Genomic DNA, 19516 nt, shown 5'->3' on the forward strand with positions numbered 1-19516 from the left:
ATTATTCTTTGTTTCTGGTATTCCATCTTCTATCTTAACTGAATTTACTCCCAGTCTGCAACAAGTTTCAAATATTAATGAAAGAATCTTATTTTCTGAATGAGTTATTCCACACTGCTATTGGTTGCTCAGCATGTTTGATGTCACTTTTGCACCACTTCATGACAACCACTTCTCGTGGAGGTAAAGTGAAACACAGAGTGCAGGTCAGGCAGCATGGAAAATACTCCGAGTGGCAACACCAATAATTCAAACCTGAATTTTCTGAAGAATGAGCGGGAGAAAGCTAGGTCAATCAAGGCTAGAGCATGTTAGCTTTTGGTATGGATAAACATGGAGTAATACGTGGAAACTGACCCTTCGGCCCAAACCGACCAACATGCCCCATCTACTTTAGTCCTTCCTACCTGCCCGTGCTTGGCCCATATCCCGCTAAACCTGTCCTGCGTGTTTCTTAAATATTGTGATAGTATTTGCCTCAACCACCTCCTCCCGCATCTCGTTCCATCTACCTACCACCCTTTGTGTAAAAAAAGTTGCCCCTCAAGTTGCTATTAAATCTTTCCCCTCTCATTTGAAACCCATGTCCTCTGGTTCTTGATTCGCCTACTCGAGAGAAAAGATTGTGCATTCACACTAACCCTTTTATACACCTCTGTAAGATCACCCCTCAGCCTCCTGCGCTCCAAGGAGTAAAGTCCTAGCCTGCCCAACCACTCCCTCTCCCTCAGGCACTCGAGTCCTGGCAACATCCTCGTCAACCTGCATGACTACGTTGGTATAGCAGATGAATTGACAGGTGGAGCTGGACATTGTATCACCCTCGACAATCCTAGTCACCCTATCACACTCTTCACCGCTTCATTGCCATTTTAGGCACATTTCATACTCGTTCAGTTCTGATTGATCAGAAAGGTTCTGATGGTCTTATCAACTTGGCAAGCAGAACCTCAGGTGCTGGGGGAAGCCAAGAATGATCAATGATACCATAATTTGTGCCTGAAGAATCGTGTGTAAATGATTTCACAAATACAAAAGAGCACTCTGAGGCTGGGAAGTGTATATATTTTTTTAAATCTTCATGTTCTGATAGATATTTGCATGACATTAAAAACTCAAACTCAAATACAGAAGTAACATACACTCTATTCATGGTGAAGTCCATTTTATCCCAACAGTATATAAAACCGACCTGAAACAATGACATACAAATTTGATACCACACTCAATGATACATGTATTAATGATACAGGAGCAACACTTTCTGAAAGTATGTTTTTACATCACATGCATGTGCAACCCGCTACACCTATTTAAAAACAATATTAAGGATGCAACCTCTTATAAGCTTTACAGCTTCACATTTAAAAATCTTTTTAAAGATGATACCCCATGATACCAACAATTGGTAAAATACAGGATTGTTAAGTTAAAATTGATGCAACATGATTATGAGAACATCGTTTAACTGCTTACATGTATCTCCACATCACTACTTAGGAACATCTAAAATGTCGATTGTTGAAACTTCTTAATTGCAGCTCTCATAATTCTGACAAAATGTTCATTTTATACAATAGTTTTCTATAAAACAGACAAACACAGAGAATGCAGAAAATCAGTAGCTGAACCAAGGTTTACTCCTGAATGAACCTTCCTCAATAATATGAGGTCTATGAATTCCTTGATGAGTATGCTGGCAAATTTATAATTTTCCTAACAGAGCTGCCAGCTAACCATGTAGCCTTCAACTTTCACTCACGAATCATTTCTGACGTCTGAGGATTTTTAGTCTTTGTTGAGACTACATGAGGATAAGGTCACAGCTGGTATTTCCATTAGTATTTACATTATAGTCACTTAAAAATATTAAAATTGAATAGCAATTTATTAAATTTCTAAGTAATTCTAGCTTCCTGTTTCGTAACAAAAATCTAACATTATTGCTCATATTTCATCGACTAATTTATGTCTAAATGCCTGCTAGTCACAACGTCCTAAATCTTACCACTTACCTGAATAAAAATCGCTCCCGATTCCTCATTGGATTGAACAGTCACTATCTCATATCTAAGATGATTATGGACTGCTACACAAAAGAAACTACATGCATGAAATTAGTCTGAATTTCAAAAAGCATGGCGTCACTTTCAGGAATCAGGAATGTTTAAAATCAGAAAGTATTCTGTGATCCCTCAAACCAGACGCTGACTAGTGGGTGAATATTTCCAGAGTACTCAAAACAAAAAATGAAGTTTAACTTGTTTTCACCAGAGTTGCTAGACTTAATTTATAGAGCATGGAAACAGACTCTTTGGTCCAAATTGCCCATGCTGACCAAAATGCTCCATCTAAGCTAGTATAATTTGCCCACATTTTCCACATATCCCTCTAAACCTTTCATATCCATGTAATTGTGTAAATGCCTTTTAAATGTTGTTAAAGTACCTGCCTCAACTACTTCCTTTGGCAGCTCGTTCCATATACCCACCACTCTCAGTGTGAAAATGTTGCCCCTCAGTTCCCTACTAAATGTTTCCCCTCTTCCCTTAAACTTATGTCCTCTGGTTTTTGATCCCTTCGTGGTTTTATACACTTCCTGTATCTGTGGCTTTACTGTTTCCCCCATATTGTACTGAATTATTTGGACTGTGGCAGGGGTTTTTCTACAGAGCATAGACTTGATGAGCTATTAACAGATTTGACCATGATCTCATTTTTTTCATCGTTATTTTCCATCCGTTCCACAGACATGATTTAAATGGGAACAAAAGGACACAAAATGCTAAAGTAACTCAGCGGGTCAGGCAGCATCCCTGGATTACATGGATAGGTGATATTGGGTCAAAACCCTTCTTCAGATGGGTCTTAAATGGGAACATCTTTGTTCAGCAACTTTGATCCAGTTGGAACATGGTATACCATTCTGCTTTTTCCTTTTATTTATTCGATCATGAGATAGTCAGAGTCATACAGAATAACAACAGCCAACTTCCCATGCCGACCAACATACCCCATCTACACTAGTCCCATCTGCATGGGCTTGGCCCATATCCCTCTAAACCATTCCTATCCATGTACCCGTCCAAATGTTTCTTAAATGTTCTATAGTACCTGCCTCAACTACCTCCTCCGGCAGCTCATTCCATATACTCACCACCCTTCATGAAAAACGTTACCCCTCAGGTTCCTATTAAATCTTTCCACACTCAACTTATACCTATGGCCTCTAGTTCTGGATTCCCCTACTCTGGGCATTTACCCTATCTATTCCTCTCGTGATTTTTACACCTCTCTAAGATCACCACTCATCTTCCTGCACTCCAAGGAATTAGATGTGTACATCTCAGGCGTTTATTGACAATCTCCAACTGTCCCTGAGTTAAGAAGCTGATCTCAAAGGTGGATAAGCAGTCACATATAGACTGGACCAGACAAAGACTAGGCATGTCCTACCCTGGAGGACACTAATTGATCAGGTGGAAGTTTATGGACAATCTAAATAATCTGTTTGCCATTACTGAGATTTGTTTTTAAAGTCCATATGTATTCAATTACCCGTTTTTAAATTTTAGCCAGACACAAGGAACTGCAGGTGCTGGTTTACAAAACAATTGACACGATGTGCTATAGTAACTCAGTGGGTCAGGCAGCATCTCTGGAGAATATGGACAGGTAACGTTTCGGGTCGGGGCGTATCTGTTCAGTCTGAAGAAGGGTCCCATCACGAAACGTTACCCATTCATGTTCTCCAGAGATACTGCCTGACCCACTGATTTACTCCAGCACTTTGTGTCTTAAAATTCCAGCTACCAGTCCAGCAACCTAACCTATGAAAATAAAAAGAACTACTTTAGATGCCGGAATCTTATAAAAATGCTGTTAGTCAATTAAACTCCTCATTGTAATTATGCTTTTAAATTAATTTGCTGAAAGCATGCAAAACAAAGCTTTCACTGTACCTCGGTACACATGACAAGAATTAATCCAAACCTAAATCTGATTGCATTTAACAAGCCCAGGAACTCAATGGCATGATCCAGTCCCTCAGTTCCCACATAATGCATTAGTATAACACATAATGCATTAGTATTTTTGGTATAATTATTGTCATGTGTACCGAGGTTGAGTGAATTTAACGTGTGTGATTGAGTTTCCAGTTGAAAAGGCTCATTACAAGTAACAAGGAACAATTCAATTAAAATACTGCATTTCAATCTTCACACTTTTTTGAAATCTTTAAATTCATTGTTTTTTTTAAAAAAAGGTCACCAAGTTTCAGCTGCACCCACTGTTAAATCTCCAAAAGAGCTGAATAAGTTCAACTGGCACAGTGTTGAATCACAAGCCCAGGGTCACGCCTTACTGCCACCCAAGCTGAGAAGGGGGGCCGGGCTGGAGGGAGTACGGAGTAGTGGGCCCAGAGGGATAGCATGCAAAACTGTTGCTGCCCTGATTTTGAAAGCTCTCCAGAGAACCAGCTGAATGTGCCTGAAAAGAGACAAACAACAACAATATTCATTATTTCAGCCCGCTCGTAAAGAAATTCATTGATTCATTTTAGTCATACAATACAATACAATATATCTTTATTGTCATTGTACAGGGGTATAACGAGATTGGGAATGCGCCTCCCATACGACGCAATAAATTAATTAGCTAATGGACATAAATTTAGACAACCCAGAGAAACAAAGATAGAAACAGTTTTAAAACAGAATAAAGTGCAAATAGGTCTGTGCCGGGTCGCTGTGCGACGTGACCATCTGACTCAGCACACAACATGGAAACAGGCCTTTTGGCCCACCTTGTCCATGCTGACTATGTTGCCCCATCTACACCAGTCCCACCTGCCTGCATTTGGCCCATATCCCTCTAAACCTTTCCTATCCATGGCAATTATGCCTTCGGATTTGCTTTTTTAAGTAATAGTCCACACTGCCGTGTCAATTAATCGGAAACAAATTTTATGTTACTCTTATTCCAGTTCAGTCTCACTGCTAACTCTCAAGCTCCACACAAGTCTCTCATTTTGCACAGTGGTGCAGCGGGTAGAGCTGCTGCCTCACAATGCCAGAGACCCGTGTTAGAATCTGACCTCGGGCGTTGGCCGTGTGGAGTTTGACCGCATGGGTTTATTCCGGGTTCTCCGGTTTCCTCCCACATTGCAAAGATACGCAGGTTTGCAGGTTAATTGACCTCTTTATATTTCCCCTCGAGTGCAGGGAATGGCTGAAGTGGGATAACATAGAACTAGTGTGAATGGGTGAATGATGGTCAGCAGGCACTCAGTGGGCTGAAGGGACTGTTTCCATGGTGTACCTCTGAACTAAACTAAGCTGTTTAATTGGTCACTATTTTTTAAATACTTCAAAGGACTTGAAAGCTTGAGTAGTGAAGGTTTAGGATTCCTTTGAGCTTTCATCTCTTGGTCTTTCAAGCTACAAATGGTATTTACTGCAAAATCTTCAGCTGTTTGAATGCTCAGAGTGAAGAAAAAAATTACAAGAGCATGCAAACGTGTGAATCAAGCGATTTTATAACAGTGAGAGATAGACAATGGGTAAAACTACGCTCCCTATGTGCCATCCCCCCTACTTTAGATAAGCCAAGGATCAGGGGACTACATCCATTCTGCCCACAAACACAACACCAAGCCCCGTGATTCATTCGGAAGACCAGAATCATCACCTATCCATGTTCTCCAGAGATGCTGCTTGAGGCACTGAGTTACTCCAGCACTCTGTGCTCTCCCATGTTCCATTCATTTAAACTCTCAATTAGTTGTTAGTTTGTTCACACTACGCTCTCAACGCGTTCTAACCAAGCCAAGTATGACTTTAAAAGCAGTCTTTTGACATTTACTGTGATGATCTGTAGCCCTTTGTTCCAGAGATGAATTCTAACCATTTCATTGACAGATCATTTAAACTTCTATAAATAAAACAAAAATGGCAATTTTCAAGTATTAAGTTGTCTCACAATCACTTTTGTTTGAACATTGTGCTGATGTGAGGTTCCTTGAATCTCCAGGGCAGGGGGTAATATAGGTCTGTGTTCTAGAGAAGAGGGAAGTACTGCTTTGAAATAGTGCTGTTCATGAAACGGCGCTGGAATATTATGTGCTGTTCAGGTCACCATGACATAGAAGGGATGTGATTAAAATAGAGAGGATGCAGAAAACATTCACAAGGACGTCACTGGAACTGGTAGGCGTGCAATAAGGAGAGATTTGATGGACTGGGATTGTTTACCCTGGAGCACAGGTGGCTGAGAGGTGACCTTATAGAGATATGCACAATCATGACCATGTGACAGCCTCAAAGGAATCTAAAACTAGAAGGCAGAGATTATGTGAAAGGGGAAATGTTTTAAAAGGGAATTTAGGCAAGTTTTCACATACAAGGTGGTAGGTATATGGAATGTGTAGAGGCAGGTACTTGCAACATTTAAAAGACATTTGTGCAATTTCATTGATAGGCAGAGGAGTTGAATAACTTTTTTGCATCAGTCTTCACAGTGGAAGACACCAGCAACATGCCGGAAATTCAAAAGAGTCAGGGGGTGGAAGTTAGTGGAATGGCTATTACTAAGGAGAAGGTGCTTGGGAAGCTGAAAGGGCTGAAGGTAGATAGGTCACCTGGACCAGGTGGACTGCACCCATGGGTTCTGAAAGAGGTGGCTTTAAAGATTATCGTGGCATTAATAGTGATCTTTCAAGAATCACTAGAGTCAGGAGTGGTTTCAGACGATTGGAAAATTGGCAATATTACCCTGCTGTACAAGAAGGGAACAAAGCAGAGTAGTGGGAACTATAGGCCGGTTAGTCTGACCTCAGTGGTTGGTAGGATTTTAGAGTCCATTATAAAGGATGAGGTTACGGAGTGCTTAGAAGTTCCTGATAAAATAGGTTGAAGTCAACATAGCTTTGTGATGGGGAGATGCTGCCTGAAGAATCTGCTGGAATTCTTTGAAGAAGTAAATAGCAGGACAGACAAAGGAGAGTCAGTGGATGCTGTTTACCAAGATTTTCAAAAAGCCTTCGATAAGGTGCCACATGTGAAGCTGCTGAGGAAGATGAGAGCCCATGGTATCCAAGGGCAGATACTGGCATGGATAGCAGGTTGGCTGGATGGCAGAAGGCAAAGAGTGGCAATAAAGGGGACTTTTTCTTGTTGGCTGTCAGTGACTAGCGGAGTTCCACAGGGGTCAGTGCTGGGACACTCATCACGTTGTATATTAATGACTTGGATGAGGGGATTGAAGGCTTTGTGGCCAGGTTTGCAGATGATACAAAAATAGGTGGAGGGGCAGGTAGTGTAGAGAAAGCAGGGACTCTGCAGAACGACTTGAACAGGTTGGGACAGTGAGCACTAAAGTGGCAGATGGAATATAGTGCAGCACAGTATGGAGTCATGCATTTTGGTAGTAGAAATAAATGCGTAGACTATTTTCTAAATGGGAGAATCTAGAAATCAGAGGTGCAAAGGGACTTGGGAGTGCTGGTACAGGAATCCCAAAAAGTTAATCTGCAAGTCGAATCGGTAGTAAAGAAGACAAACGCAATGCTGGGATTTATTTCAAGAGGGCTAGAATACAAAAACAGGGATGTACTGCCGAGGATCTATTGGGCGCTGGTCAAGCGCACTTGGAGTATTGTGAGCAATTTTGGGCACCATATCTAAGGATGTGCTGGCTCTGAAGAGGGTCCATAGGAGGTTTACAAGAATGATCCCAGGAATGAGTGGGTTAACGTATGATGAGCGTTTGACGACACTGGGCCTGTACTCGCTGGAGTTTAGAAGAATGAGGGGGAACCTCATTGAAACGGACCAAATAGTGAAAGGCTTGGATAGAGTGGATGTGGCGAGGATGTTTCCACTAGTGGGAGAGTCTAGGACTAGAGGTCATACTAGTCCTCCATAATGGCCTCCATAATGTTTGGGACAAACAAATGTTTGGGACAGACATTTATTTATTTGCCTTTGTACTCCACAATTTGAGATTTGTAATAGAAAAAAAATCACATGTGATTAAAGCGCACATTGTCAGATTTCAATAAAGGCTATTTTTATACATTTTGGTTTCACCATGTAGAAATTCACCATGCAGCAGTGTTTATACATAGTCCCCCCATTTCAGGGCACCATAATGTTTGGGACACAGCAATGTCATGTTTAGTATTTTGTTGCATATCCTTTGCATGCAGTGACTGCTTGAAGTCTGCGATTCATGGACATCACCAGTTGTTGGGTGTCTTCTCTGGTGATGCTCTGCCAGGCCTGTATTGCAGCCATCTTCCATTTATGCTTGTTTTGGGGGCTAGTCCCCTTCAGTTTTCTCTTCAGCGTATAAAAGGCATGCTCAATTGGGTTCAGATCGGGTGATTGACTTGGCCACTCAAGAATTGGCCATTTTTTAGCTTTGAAAAACTCCTTTGTTACTTTAGCAGTATGTTTGGAATCATTGTCTTATTGCAGAATGAACCACCGGCCAATGAGTTTTGAGGCATTTGTTTGAACCTGAGCAGATGGATGTGTCTATACACTTCAGAATTCATTATGCTACTACTATCAGCAGTTGTAACATCAATGGAGATAAGTGAGCCAGTACCTTCAGCAGCCATACATGCCTAGGCCATAACACTGTGTTTCACAGATGAGGTGGTATGCTTTGGATCTTGGGCAGTTCCTTCTCTCCTCCATACTTTGCTCTTGCCATCACTCTGATATAAGTTAATCTTCGCCTCATCTGTCCACAAAACCTTTTTTCCAGAACTGTGGTTGCTCTTTTAAGTACTTCTTAGCAAAATGTAACCTGGCCATCCTATTTTTGCAGCTAACCAGTGGTTTGCATCTTGCAGTGCAGCCTCAGTATTTCTGTTCATGAAGTCTTCTGAGCACAGTGGTCATTGATAAATCCACACACATGACTCCTGAAGAGTGTCCCTGATCTGTCGGACAGGTGTTTGGGGATTTTTCTTTATTATAGAGAGAATTCTTCTGTCATCAGCTGTGGAAATCTTCCTTGGCCTGCCAGTCCCTTTGCGATTAGTAAGCTCACCAGTGCTCTCTTTCTTCTTAATGATGTTCCACACAGTTGATTTTGGTAAGCCTAAGGTTTGGCTGATGTCTCTAACAGTTTTATTCTTGGTTCTCAGTCTCATAATGGCCTCTTTGACGTTCATTGGCACAACTTTGGTCCTCATGTTGATAAACAGCAATAAAAGTTTCCAAAGATGATGGAAAGACTGGAGGAAAGACTAGGTGCTAAGAGCTCTCTTAAGGAGGCAATTAAACACACCTAAGCAATTACAAACACTTGTGAAGCCATGTGTCCCAAACATTATGGTGCCCTGAAATGGGGGGACTATGTATAAACACAGTTGTAATTTCTACATGATGAAACCAAAATGTATAAAAGTGGCCTTTATTAAAATCTGACAATGTGCACTTTAGCCACGTGTGATTTTTTCTATTACAAATCTCAAATTGTGGAGTACAGAGACAAATAAATAAATGATGGGTCTTTGTTCCAAACATTACGGAGGGCATTGTAGCCTCAGAATTAAAGGACGTTCCTTTAGGAAGGAGACGAGGAGAAATTTCTTTAGTCAGAGGGTGGTGAATCTGTGGAATTCTTTGCTGCAGAAGGCTGTGGAGGCTGTGAATGGATATGTTTAAAGCAGAGCTAGATAGATCAGTTGTCAGGGGTTAGGTGGGAAGGCAGGAGAATGGGGTGAGGGAGAGATAGATAGGCCATGATTGAATGGCAGCGTGGACTTGATGGACCGAATGCCTAATTCTGCTCCTATCACATGACCTTATGAAAGGTTTAGAAGTTAATGGGCTCAATGCAGGCAAATGGGACTGGTGTAGATGGGCATCTTGGTCAGCATGAACGAGTTGGCCTGACGGGGCGTTTTCTGTGCTGCTAAATCACTCGTGTTACAACAGGGGACTTTGTCAGTTTAATGACATTAGGTGACGTTTTACTCGTGGCGTGTTGATATAAAATGTTGCCTATGATTTCCTGTTTATTTCTGGAAACAATTGAGTCACATGAAAAAAAAAGACTAACCGGAGATTTATAAAAATCAAAGAGAAGACATTTAGATTCAAACAACAGCACGAATCAAAAGTTTTTTTAAAATGATGTTAATTTACATTAATTAGGATTTGAAAATTAGAATTTGGACAATACATTGCCTATCTATACGCCTCTTAAAGATCACTGTCTTAAATTTACCCTGTACATCTCCTAAACACTTTGCCTCTCTTTCCTTAAATGAGGCAAATGAGGCAATGAAGTCGTCTAAAGTTACAACATGAGGTCACTTGGAGAGTGGGTAAAAGATTACCGGATGGAACTCTGAGTTAAATTCCATCCGGTAATCCTTTACCCACTCTCCAAGTGACCTCATGTTGTAACCTTAGACGACTTCCTTCACTCTCCACCGTGCCTTTATTGGGGACACACATTTATAACTTGGCCCTTGTAAACTAACTACTCTGTATCTTCCGCAGTCAAGGCATTGCTGCAAGTCTTGCATTCGTGTCTTGAACAAAGAGACACAAAGTGCTGCAGTAACTCAGCTTCTCTGGAGGACATGGATAGGTGATGTTTCAGCTCAGGATCCTTCTTAAGACTGATTGTAGTAAGGGGAGATAGCTGTGCGACAGGTAGGGGCAGGGACAAAGCAAGTGATAGGTGGAGGGGGGTAATTGGCAGATGGATGGACAAAAGTCGGAGTTGAAAAAGGAGACAGGTTGTGAGATATGGAAAGAAAAGGCATGAAATTTGAAGCCAGAGGAAGGGCTGTAGGTCGAAAGGGAGCGGGGGGGTGGGGGAAGAATAGGAGCGGGTTGGTGGGAGTTATGGGTGCGCACCTAGGTGGGGCGCAGGGAAGTGAGTGGGGGAAGGGGGCTGTGGCAATTAATTTCACAGATTCACCACCCTCTGGCTAAAGAAATTTCTCCTCATCTCCTTTCTAAACCTAACCTAACCTAATAAACCTAAACAACAAAGAAGCACTGAGGCCATACTGCAGTCACAGTACCTGTAGTAGAGCCGACTGTGTAGCAGACTGTAAGCCAGGGAGTGATTGGGTTCCCATGGTGGTCTGAAACCCCGGCAACGATGTTGTATCCACGGTGGACGCCAGCTCCATCGTTGCTGCTGGATTTGCACCGGGCTGACCACCGGTTCCGGCAAACGAGGTTTGGATGGCAGGGCGGCCAGGACTGCCCACCACAGACTGTATACCGAGCAGGGACCCGGCCCCCAGCGACTGGAGGCCGGGTAAGGTGGCAGCCCCCAGAGCGGACTGGAGTACGGGCAGGGAGGAAACTGCGGCCATGGCGGACTCCAGGCCCGGGAGAGCGGAGGCGGGCGACTGTAGGTTGGGGAGGGCCGCCCCGCTCGTCGCCGTCTGCAACCCCGCCAGGGAGGCGGCCGCAACGATGGAGTCGAGGCCGGAGAACGGCGCCGAGGACTGGAGCCTCGAGAAGGATGCGGGGTGCAGCCCGGGTAGGGAGGACATGGGGGGCTGCAGGACAGAGGGGGAGCAGGAGCCGGGCTGGAACTCGGAGACGGGGGCGTGGACGGCCTGCGAGACGGCAGCTGGCGACAGCCTGGCGAGAGAGGCGGCCACGGCGTGCAGCCCGGCGAGAGAGGCGGCAGCCTGCAGGGCGGCCGGGGAGGCAGCCGTCGATCGCAGTCCTGCTGGAGATGCAGCGCTGGATTGCATTGCGATGGGCGAGGCTGAGGCGGCATGCATTCCGGCCAGAGACACTGCAGGCTGCAGCCCGGGGAGAGAGGTGGAGGTGGCGGTGGGCTGGATGGGGCCCAGGGACACCGAGGTCGGGAGCCCGTGGAGGGAGGCGACGTCGGCAGCAGACTGGAGCCCAGCGGCGGAGTTGACCTGCTGCAGGCCTGGCCCCGTGGCTGCCAGCAGACCGTTGTGCAGAGCAGACAGGGACGGAGCCGCTCCAGATGAGTGCATCCCTGCCAGGGTGGCTGCAGCCGCGATGGACTGAAGGCCGGGCAGATTGGCGGCGCTCATTCCAGCCTGGAGTGCAGACAGGGTGGCAGCAGATAGAGTCTGATTTTGGAAAAACATGGAGATCCCTGGGAAGGAGACTAGATTTGGGAACGAGTTGCCGGTGCACAGAGAGCTGTTGGAACACTCACTTGTCGGAAAACCTGAGGATAAACTGAGAAATGGCAATCCATAGTTCAATCAATTGGTAGCAAACCTGGATACTGTAACTACAATCAGAAAACTCAGACACCTTTTAAACAGATGATTTTAAAAATACAGCACCGAAAAGGGCCTTTCTTCTACTGAATGGGTAGAGCTGCTGCCTCACATTTCCAGAGACCCAAGATCAATCCTGACCTCGGGAGTTGGCTGTGTGGAGTTTGCACATTCTCCTTGAGATCACGCAGGTTTCCTCCAGGTGCTCCAGTTAACTCCCACATCCCAAAAACCTTCGGATTTGTAGATAACATAATCAAAGACTTGACAGCGTGCACCACCAGACTCAGGAACAGCTTCTTCTCCTCTGTTATCAGACTTCTGAATGGTCCTTCCACAAGCTAGGGTACTGTCCGATTCACCTCTACCCCATTGTGGACATTGGACTTCATCTATGGAGCTGATGAGAACTATATTCAGACCAGCATTTTCCCTTTGCCCTACCTATTGTGCTTGAGTTTACACTCAAATGTCAATGGTCTGTATCAGATACAACTGATTGTATCTTTGTATGATATATCTGATCTGTTGGATAACATGCACAATAAAGCACCTCCATACATGTGACAATAATAAATCTAAACCTAATTAGCCTCTGCAAATTGTTCCTAGTGTGTAGGGATTGGATGAGAAAGTTGGATAACATACCACTCGTGTGAACGGGTGATCGATGGCCGGTGTGGACCCAGGGGGCCAAAGGACCCGTTTCCATGTAGAAACAAAAAACTTGTGGGGCGGCACAGTGGTGCAGTGGTAAACTGGCTGCCTTACAACGCCAGAGACCCGGGTTCAATCCTGACCTCGGGTGTTGTCTGTACGAAGTTTGGACATTCTCCCTGCCACCGCATGAATTTTCTCCGGGTGCTCCGATTTCCTCCCATATTCCAAACACATATTATCGCTAGTTGGCGCAGACTTGGTGGGCGGAAGGGCCTATTTCCGCGGTTTCTTTAAAGTCTTAAGTCTAAACTGCAGATGCTGGTTTACAAAAGAGGACATAAAGTGCTGGAGTAATTCAGCAGGTCAGGCAGTCAGTCTGAAGAAGGGTCCTGAGCCGAAATGTCCATGTTCTCCAGAGATCCATGTTCTCCAGAGATCCATGTTCTCTAGAGATGCTGCCTGACCTGCTGAGTTACTCCAGCACTTTGTGCTCAGATCTGTTCTCTAAACTAAACAGCAAACACACAGCTTTTCCCGTATTTGTCCCATAATGAAGTGGATTAGACAGGGACTCACCCGGTTTGTTGCATGGCAGCGGGGCTGCAGCTTGCGTTGCTGCCGCTGGACGCCAGCCCTGCCACGGTGGAGGTGTGAGCGGCAGGGCCCGTGTTGACGGTTATCATTTCTCCCAGAGGCTGGGAGGTGTGCGGTGGTGCCGACACCATGGTGGGCACATTCTGGCACTCGGGGTAGGAAGCTGTGGAGGTGCCGGTGGGCGGAGGCACAGCTGCATAGACCGCAGGCACCGGGGTGGATGTGCCGAGGCGCAAGAAGGCCGGGGTGCTGGGTGCCGAGGCATAGCCCAGCTGGTTTGCAGGAGACTGTACAAGGGCAGGAGCGGCGATGGGTGTGGCTGGAGCCGACGGGTACGATCCATGGGGTGAGAACGCAGCTGTGTGCAGGTTGGCAGCACACGTGTTGTAACTCAGCTGGCTGGCTGGCCGGGAAAAAGCTGAAAAAGAACAGAGCATTTCTCTTTAAAACTGCCTCTCACTGTTGCACGATCGTCCAACGCTCTTCACACCCTCTCTCCTTCAACTGGTGTGTACTGCTCATTCCACAATTATGGAGTCACACAGCACAAGCACAACTCGTGGCCCAACTCGTCCATGCCAACCAAGATGCCCCATCTACGCTAATCCCACCTGCCCACAATTGGTCCATATCCCTCTAAACCTTTCCTACCATGTACCTGTTAAAATTATAATATACAATAAAAACTGCTTACATTTCTCTCTCCACTTTTAAATTTAGAGTGAATCTGCCCGATCTCTACCCCTGCACAAATCTCCTGATTAAATTTTAGCCTGAATCGATTTCCCTAGCCACATCTACAACCCTTGATTGGAATCCATACAGTATCTTGGTTATCTGCTGTCCAGTACATAATACCTGTACAATCTCTACACTAGGGAGAGAGGGGAAAGATTTAATAGGAACCTGAGGGATAACTTTTACAAACAGAGTGTGGAACGAGCTGCCAGAGAAGGTAGTTAAGCCAGGTACTATAACAGTATTTAAAAGACATTTGGTCAGGTTCATAGATAGCAAAGGTTTAGAGGGATATGGGACAAACATGGGCAAATTGCACTAGCTTACACGGATCATCTTGGTTGGCGTGTGAGTTAGGCCGAAGGGCCTATTTCCATGTGGTATGAGTCTATGATTCTAGATCCATCTGTAACTCACTCCTAGTTATCTATTACTGAATCTTGTGTAGGAAAATAACTGCAGATGCTGGTACAAATCAAAGGTATCACAAAGTGCTGGAGTAACTCAGCAGGTCAGGCAGCATCTCTGGAGAGAAGGAATGTGTGACGTTTCGGGTCGAGACCCTTCTTCAGACTGAGTCTTCAGATTCTACTGAATCTTTATCATTCCCAGAATCACTGAACTAGATCCACCTATAGCTCATACTGGGTTACCTGTTATTCAACATATAATATCCCGAGAATCTATCAACCTGATCCACTTGTAACTCACTCCAGGTTACCTGTTATTCTATACATAAACGTTCAGAATTTCTCGATAGACACAAAGTGCAGGAGTAACTCAACGGGTCAGGCAGCATCTCTGGAGAAAAGGAATAGGTGGCGTTTCGGGTCGAGACAGTTCTTCAGAATCCCTCGATTAGATTGAGCCCGTAATGCACACCTGGATGTGATTCATTCCAGACATAATTGAATGTCACAGCCCTTGATTGAATGTCAGTCTGTTACTCATTCCTGGGGGTCAGTTATTTTATATATACCCCCCAAATCCTTCAATTAGATTCCAGACAGTTTCTCACCCTGGACTACTGATCGTTCTAACCAAAAAGGCTCAACTCATCAACAGATTCCTTTATTTTGGTTTGTCTTGTCTGTACCTCACTATGTGGTTGTCACGCCAAGAGCCCTTTCCTGGACTGACCTGGGCCAGCCTTTGGCAACAATGTTGATTTTCCCACCACAAATGGACCCAACGAGAATTAATTGACCATTTACCATCACCTTTCAAAACCTAGGGCAGCAGCAACAGTTCAGCCATTGTTCACGAGAGATAGACAATATACAATAGGTGCAGGAGGAGGCCATTCAGCCCTTCGAGCCAGCACCGCCACTCAATGTGATCATGGCTGATCATTCTCAATCAGTACCCCGTTCCTGCCTTCTCCCCATACCCCCTGACTCCGCTATCCTTAAGAGCTCTATCTAACTCTCTCTTGAATGCATTCAGAGAATTGGCCTCCACTGCCTTCTGAGGCAGAGAATTCCATAGATTTACAACTCTCTGACTGAAAATGTTTTTTCTCATCTCAGTTCTAAACGGCCTACCCCTTATTCTTAAACTGTGGCCCCTTGTTCTGGACTTCCCCCAACATTGGGAACATGTTTCCTGCCTCTAACGTGTCCAACCCTTTAATAATCTTATACGTTTCGATAAGATCTCCTCTCATCCTTCTAAATTCCAGTGTATACAAGCCTAGTCGCTCCAGTCTTTCAACATACGACAGTCCCGCCATTCTGGGAATTAACCTAGTAAACCTACGCTGCACGCCCTCAATAGTAAGAATATCCTTCCTCAAATTTGGAGACCAAAACTGCACACAGTACTCCAGGTGCGGTCTCACTAGGGCCCTGTACAACTGCAGAAGGACCTCTTTGCTCCTATACTCAACTCCTCTTGTTATGAAGACCAACATTCCATTGGCTTTTTTCACTGCCTGCTGTACCTGCATGCTTCCTTTCAATACTTTACACCAGCAGTAAGATTTTGCTAATAGTACATTAATTATGAAAACTATTTAGGGGGAGCAAAAATTGCGGGGCAGTTTTACTGTGTTAAAAATTATCTTTTATCTTGGCAAGCATTAGAAATGTAAGTTGTAAAAATAGAAATAGATAAAATTTGCTTATTTCAAATTTTGTGTTGATGTAATTTTTCCCTCACTTAAATTCCATACGTTCGGGTAGTGATTTGCAAAATCACTAAGGATGAATTTCTGTAACCTGAACAACTGCAAGGCAGGGCAAAACACAAAGTGCTGAAGGAACTCAGCAGGTCAGGCAGCATCTGTGGAAGAAGTGGACAGGCGACATTTCGGGTCGGGACCCTTCTTCAGACCGATAGAGTAGGGGGGAGAAAGCTGGGAAAAAAGGTGGCAAAGCCTGACAAGTGAGGGGTGATTGGCAGATGGGTGGAGTAAGTGACAAAGGCTGGAGGTGAATAGGAGATAAGGAGAGAAGCGGAGGAGTGAAATGTAAAGCCAGAGGGAAACTCATACTGAAGAATGGTCCCGACCTGAAACATCGTCTGTCCATTCTCTCCAAGGCCTTCAGCACTTTGTGATTTGCTCAAGATTCCAGCATCTGCAGTTCTTTGTCCAGCAGTAATGCATGGTCACCTGCACTTATAAATAAAGCCACTAGATGGCTCACGTCCAAGCCAGTGGCTGGGTGTCCTGGAACTTGGTCCTATTTGTGGCGGACTAGTCTCAGACCATTTTTGTTTGGTCGTCAGCTGACTAGTCCAAATTCTGGCTTAAGTGGGCTGTCCACAGTCAAATTCGATGTTAATGAATCGCGTTGAATGCTTGGGATCCAAATGACCCCCCCCCGTCAAGTCTTTGATCTCAAAAGGAGCGATGAACAGTTCCCATATCCTAGCAGAAGGAACACAATGTTGAGCCGTGAAGCACGTAACAAAAGCTGGGAAGCCACCAGTCTGATCTCGGGTGGCCACTGCCAAACCATCCAAGGAGCGGGTTTTTGCCAAGATGTACAATGCAGCATGTCGCTCCAGAGCATGCCTGCAGCCAGCATTTGTCTGGGGGAAGATTGGTCTCCCGGGACCCCTACCCGATGCTTGTGACAGCGATTGAAGAGTCCACTACATTTGCTCAGATGCCCTAGGTATTAATAAACTATTGATCGCAATACCTGAAAATAAGATCCCTCGACTAAATTTCAGATGCCACATTCAGTTTTGCTGGAGTCTTTAAATAACTAAAAGATAGAAAGAACTTAAAATTACATTGTGTAGGAAAATAGCTGCAGATGCTGGCACAAATCGAAGGTATCACAAAATGCTGAAGTAACTCAGCAGGTCAGGCAGCATCTCAGGAGAGAAGGAATACGTGATGTTTCGGGTCGAGACCCTTCTTCAGACATTACATTGTACAGATTACATTGCACACTTTAAGATCCTTTAAGGTCCCTGGCTGCTGATTCAGTTTAGCAACAAAAAAAAACCCTAATATTAATTGAAAAGTCTTTTTTTCAGCTTTCCCGACTAACAGCATTCATAACAATTTCTCAAATAGTTATAATTTATTCTTTGTTGAAGAATACTCAACAGTCTGGTTACTTGTTATAGTGCTTTATTAAATAATGAAGCATGATTTCAAATCTAATTATAGTCATACCGCTTGAAAACAGGCCCTTCGACCCAACTCATCCATGCTGATCACGATGCCCCATCTACACCAGCCCCAGCTGCCCACGTTTGGCCTATATCCCTCTTTAATTCTTTTTTAAACCTTTAATTCTTCAATTGTAAAGCCCTCTTGGCATCTTAAAAGTGTACCGTATAATTGTAAGTTCCTTCTCTTATGTAAAAGAGATTTTCCACCCTGGAAAGTGCAAGCTAGTCTACTGCGAGTTTAGTTGAGTTTATTGTCACATGGACCGTGGTACAGTGAAAAGCTTTTTGTTGCGTACTAATCAGTCAGTACATGATTACAATTGAGACACCCACGGTGTACAGATGATAAAGTGTACAGTCTAAAGAAGAGTCTCGACCCGAAACGTCACCCATTCCTTCTTTCCCGAGATGCTGCCTGACCTGCTGAGTTACTCCAGCATTTTGTGAATAAATACCTTCGATTTGTACCAGCATCTGCAGTTATTTTCTTATACTAAATGATAAAGGGAACAACGTTTAGTGCAATCTGTTGGTCTCCAGTGAGGTAGATAGTAGCTCAGGACCGTTCTCCAGCTGGTGACAAGAAGGTTCAGTTGCCTGACAACAGCTGGGAAGAAACTGTCCTTGAATCTGCTGATTTGCATTTTCACACTTGATGGGATGAGATTGTTTGAAAAGTCAAAAGAAAAGTTGCCCATCAGAAGACCGATGCTTATCAGCTACTAACCTGCCGCTTATTCTATCAAGAAGATCAATGACAACGCAGGGACAACTTGCAAACTCCACACAGACAACACCCAAGTTCAGGATCAAAGCCGGTTCTCTGCTGATATGAGGCAAAAGCTCTACCCGCTGCGCCATTGTGCCGCGCTTTGGCTTGACTGTGTTTATGTAGACTATGATCTGATTAGTCTGAAGAAGGGTCTCGACCCGAAACATCACCCATTCCTTCTCTCCAGAGATGCTGCCTGACCTGCTGAGTTACTCCAGCATTTTGTCTACTTTCGATTTAAACCAGCATCTGCAGTTCCTTCCTACGCACATGATCTGATCTGTTTGGATAGCATGCAAAATAAAACAAAACCACACGTGCCAGTAATACACCTAAACCTGAAAATACTACTCACTTAGAAAGGTCACTACACAATGCTAATTATGAGAAAATTACCCAAATAAATTCAGCTACCCCTATTAGAAAGAGGGGAGATGGAGTGAGTTACAGATTCAGGGACAGTTTCTTCCCAGCTGTTATCAGGCAACTAGACAGCTCTCCCATCAGCTAGAGAGTGATCCTCACCTCCCATCTGCCTCATTGGAGACCTGCGAATTATCCTTAATTGGACTTTATCTATATAGTAAAACTCTCGTTTGTTTGTTTGTTTGTTCCTGAACGGCAGCGCAACAATTTTAGGCCCACCTTACTCACCGTCATCCCTTTGGTGCTAATGGAAGAAGTTTCATTGAAATTGCTGTTATATTCTTTAAGTTATTCACATTTCAAAGTTTAAATCTATCTTCTAGGGAGGGAGGGAGGGGGGAGGAGAAGGGGGGGAGGAGAAGGGGGGTGGAGGGGAAGGGGGAGTGAGGGAGGGAGGGAGGGAGGGAGGGAGGGAGGGAGGGAGGGAGGGAGGG

General features: G+C 44.4%; 1 protein-coding gene across 3 annotated transcripts in view; it reads right to left on the bottom strand.

Annotated features, from left to right (window-relative positions):
* Positions 1–1084: 1084 nt before the first annotated feature.
* proser1 (proline and serine rich 1) overlaps positions 1085–19516 on the bottom strand; it is a 33562-nt gene continuing 15130 nt past the window's right edge. For all 3 annotated transcript variants that reach the window (XM_078402846.1, XM_078402845.1, XM_078402847.1), the window contains 3 exons: positions 13496–13931; positions 11060–12215; positions 1085–4491 (listed from right to left, as the gene is read on the bottom strand). In XM_078402846.1, the coding sequence (XP_078258972.1) occupies positions 4363–4491; positions 11060–12215; positions 13496–13931 (1721 nt within the window). In that variant the 3' untranslated portion in view covers positions 1085–4362. The remainder of the gene's footprint in view (positions 4492–11059; positions 12216–13495; positions 13932–19516) is intronic.

The sequence above is a fragment of the Rhinoraja longicauda genome, chromosome 7, assembly GCF_053455715.1.
Source record: "Rhinoraja longicauda isolate Sanriku21f chromosome 7, sRhiLon1.1, whole genome shotgun sequence".
In the NCBI taxonomy this organism is placed as follows: domain Eukaryota; kingdom Metazoa; phylum Chordata; class Chondrichthyes; order Rajiformes; family Arhynchobatidae; genus Rhinoraja; species Rhinoraja longicauda.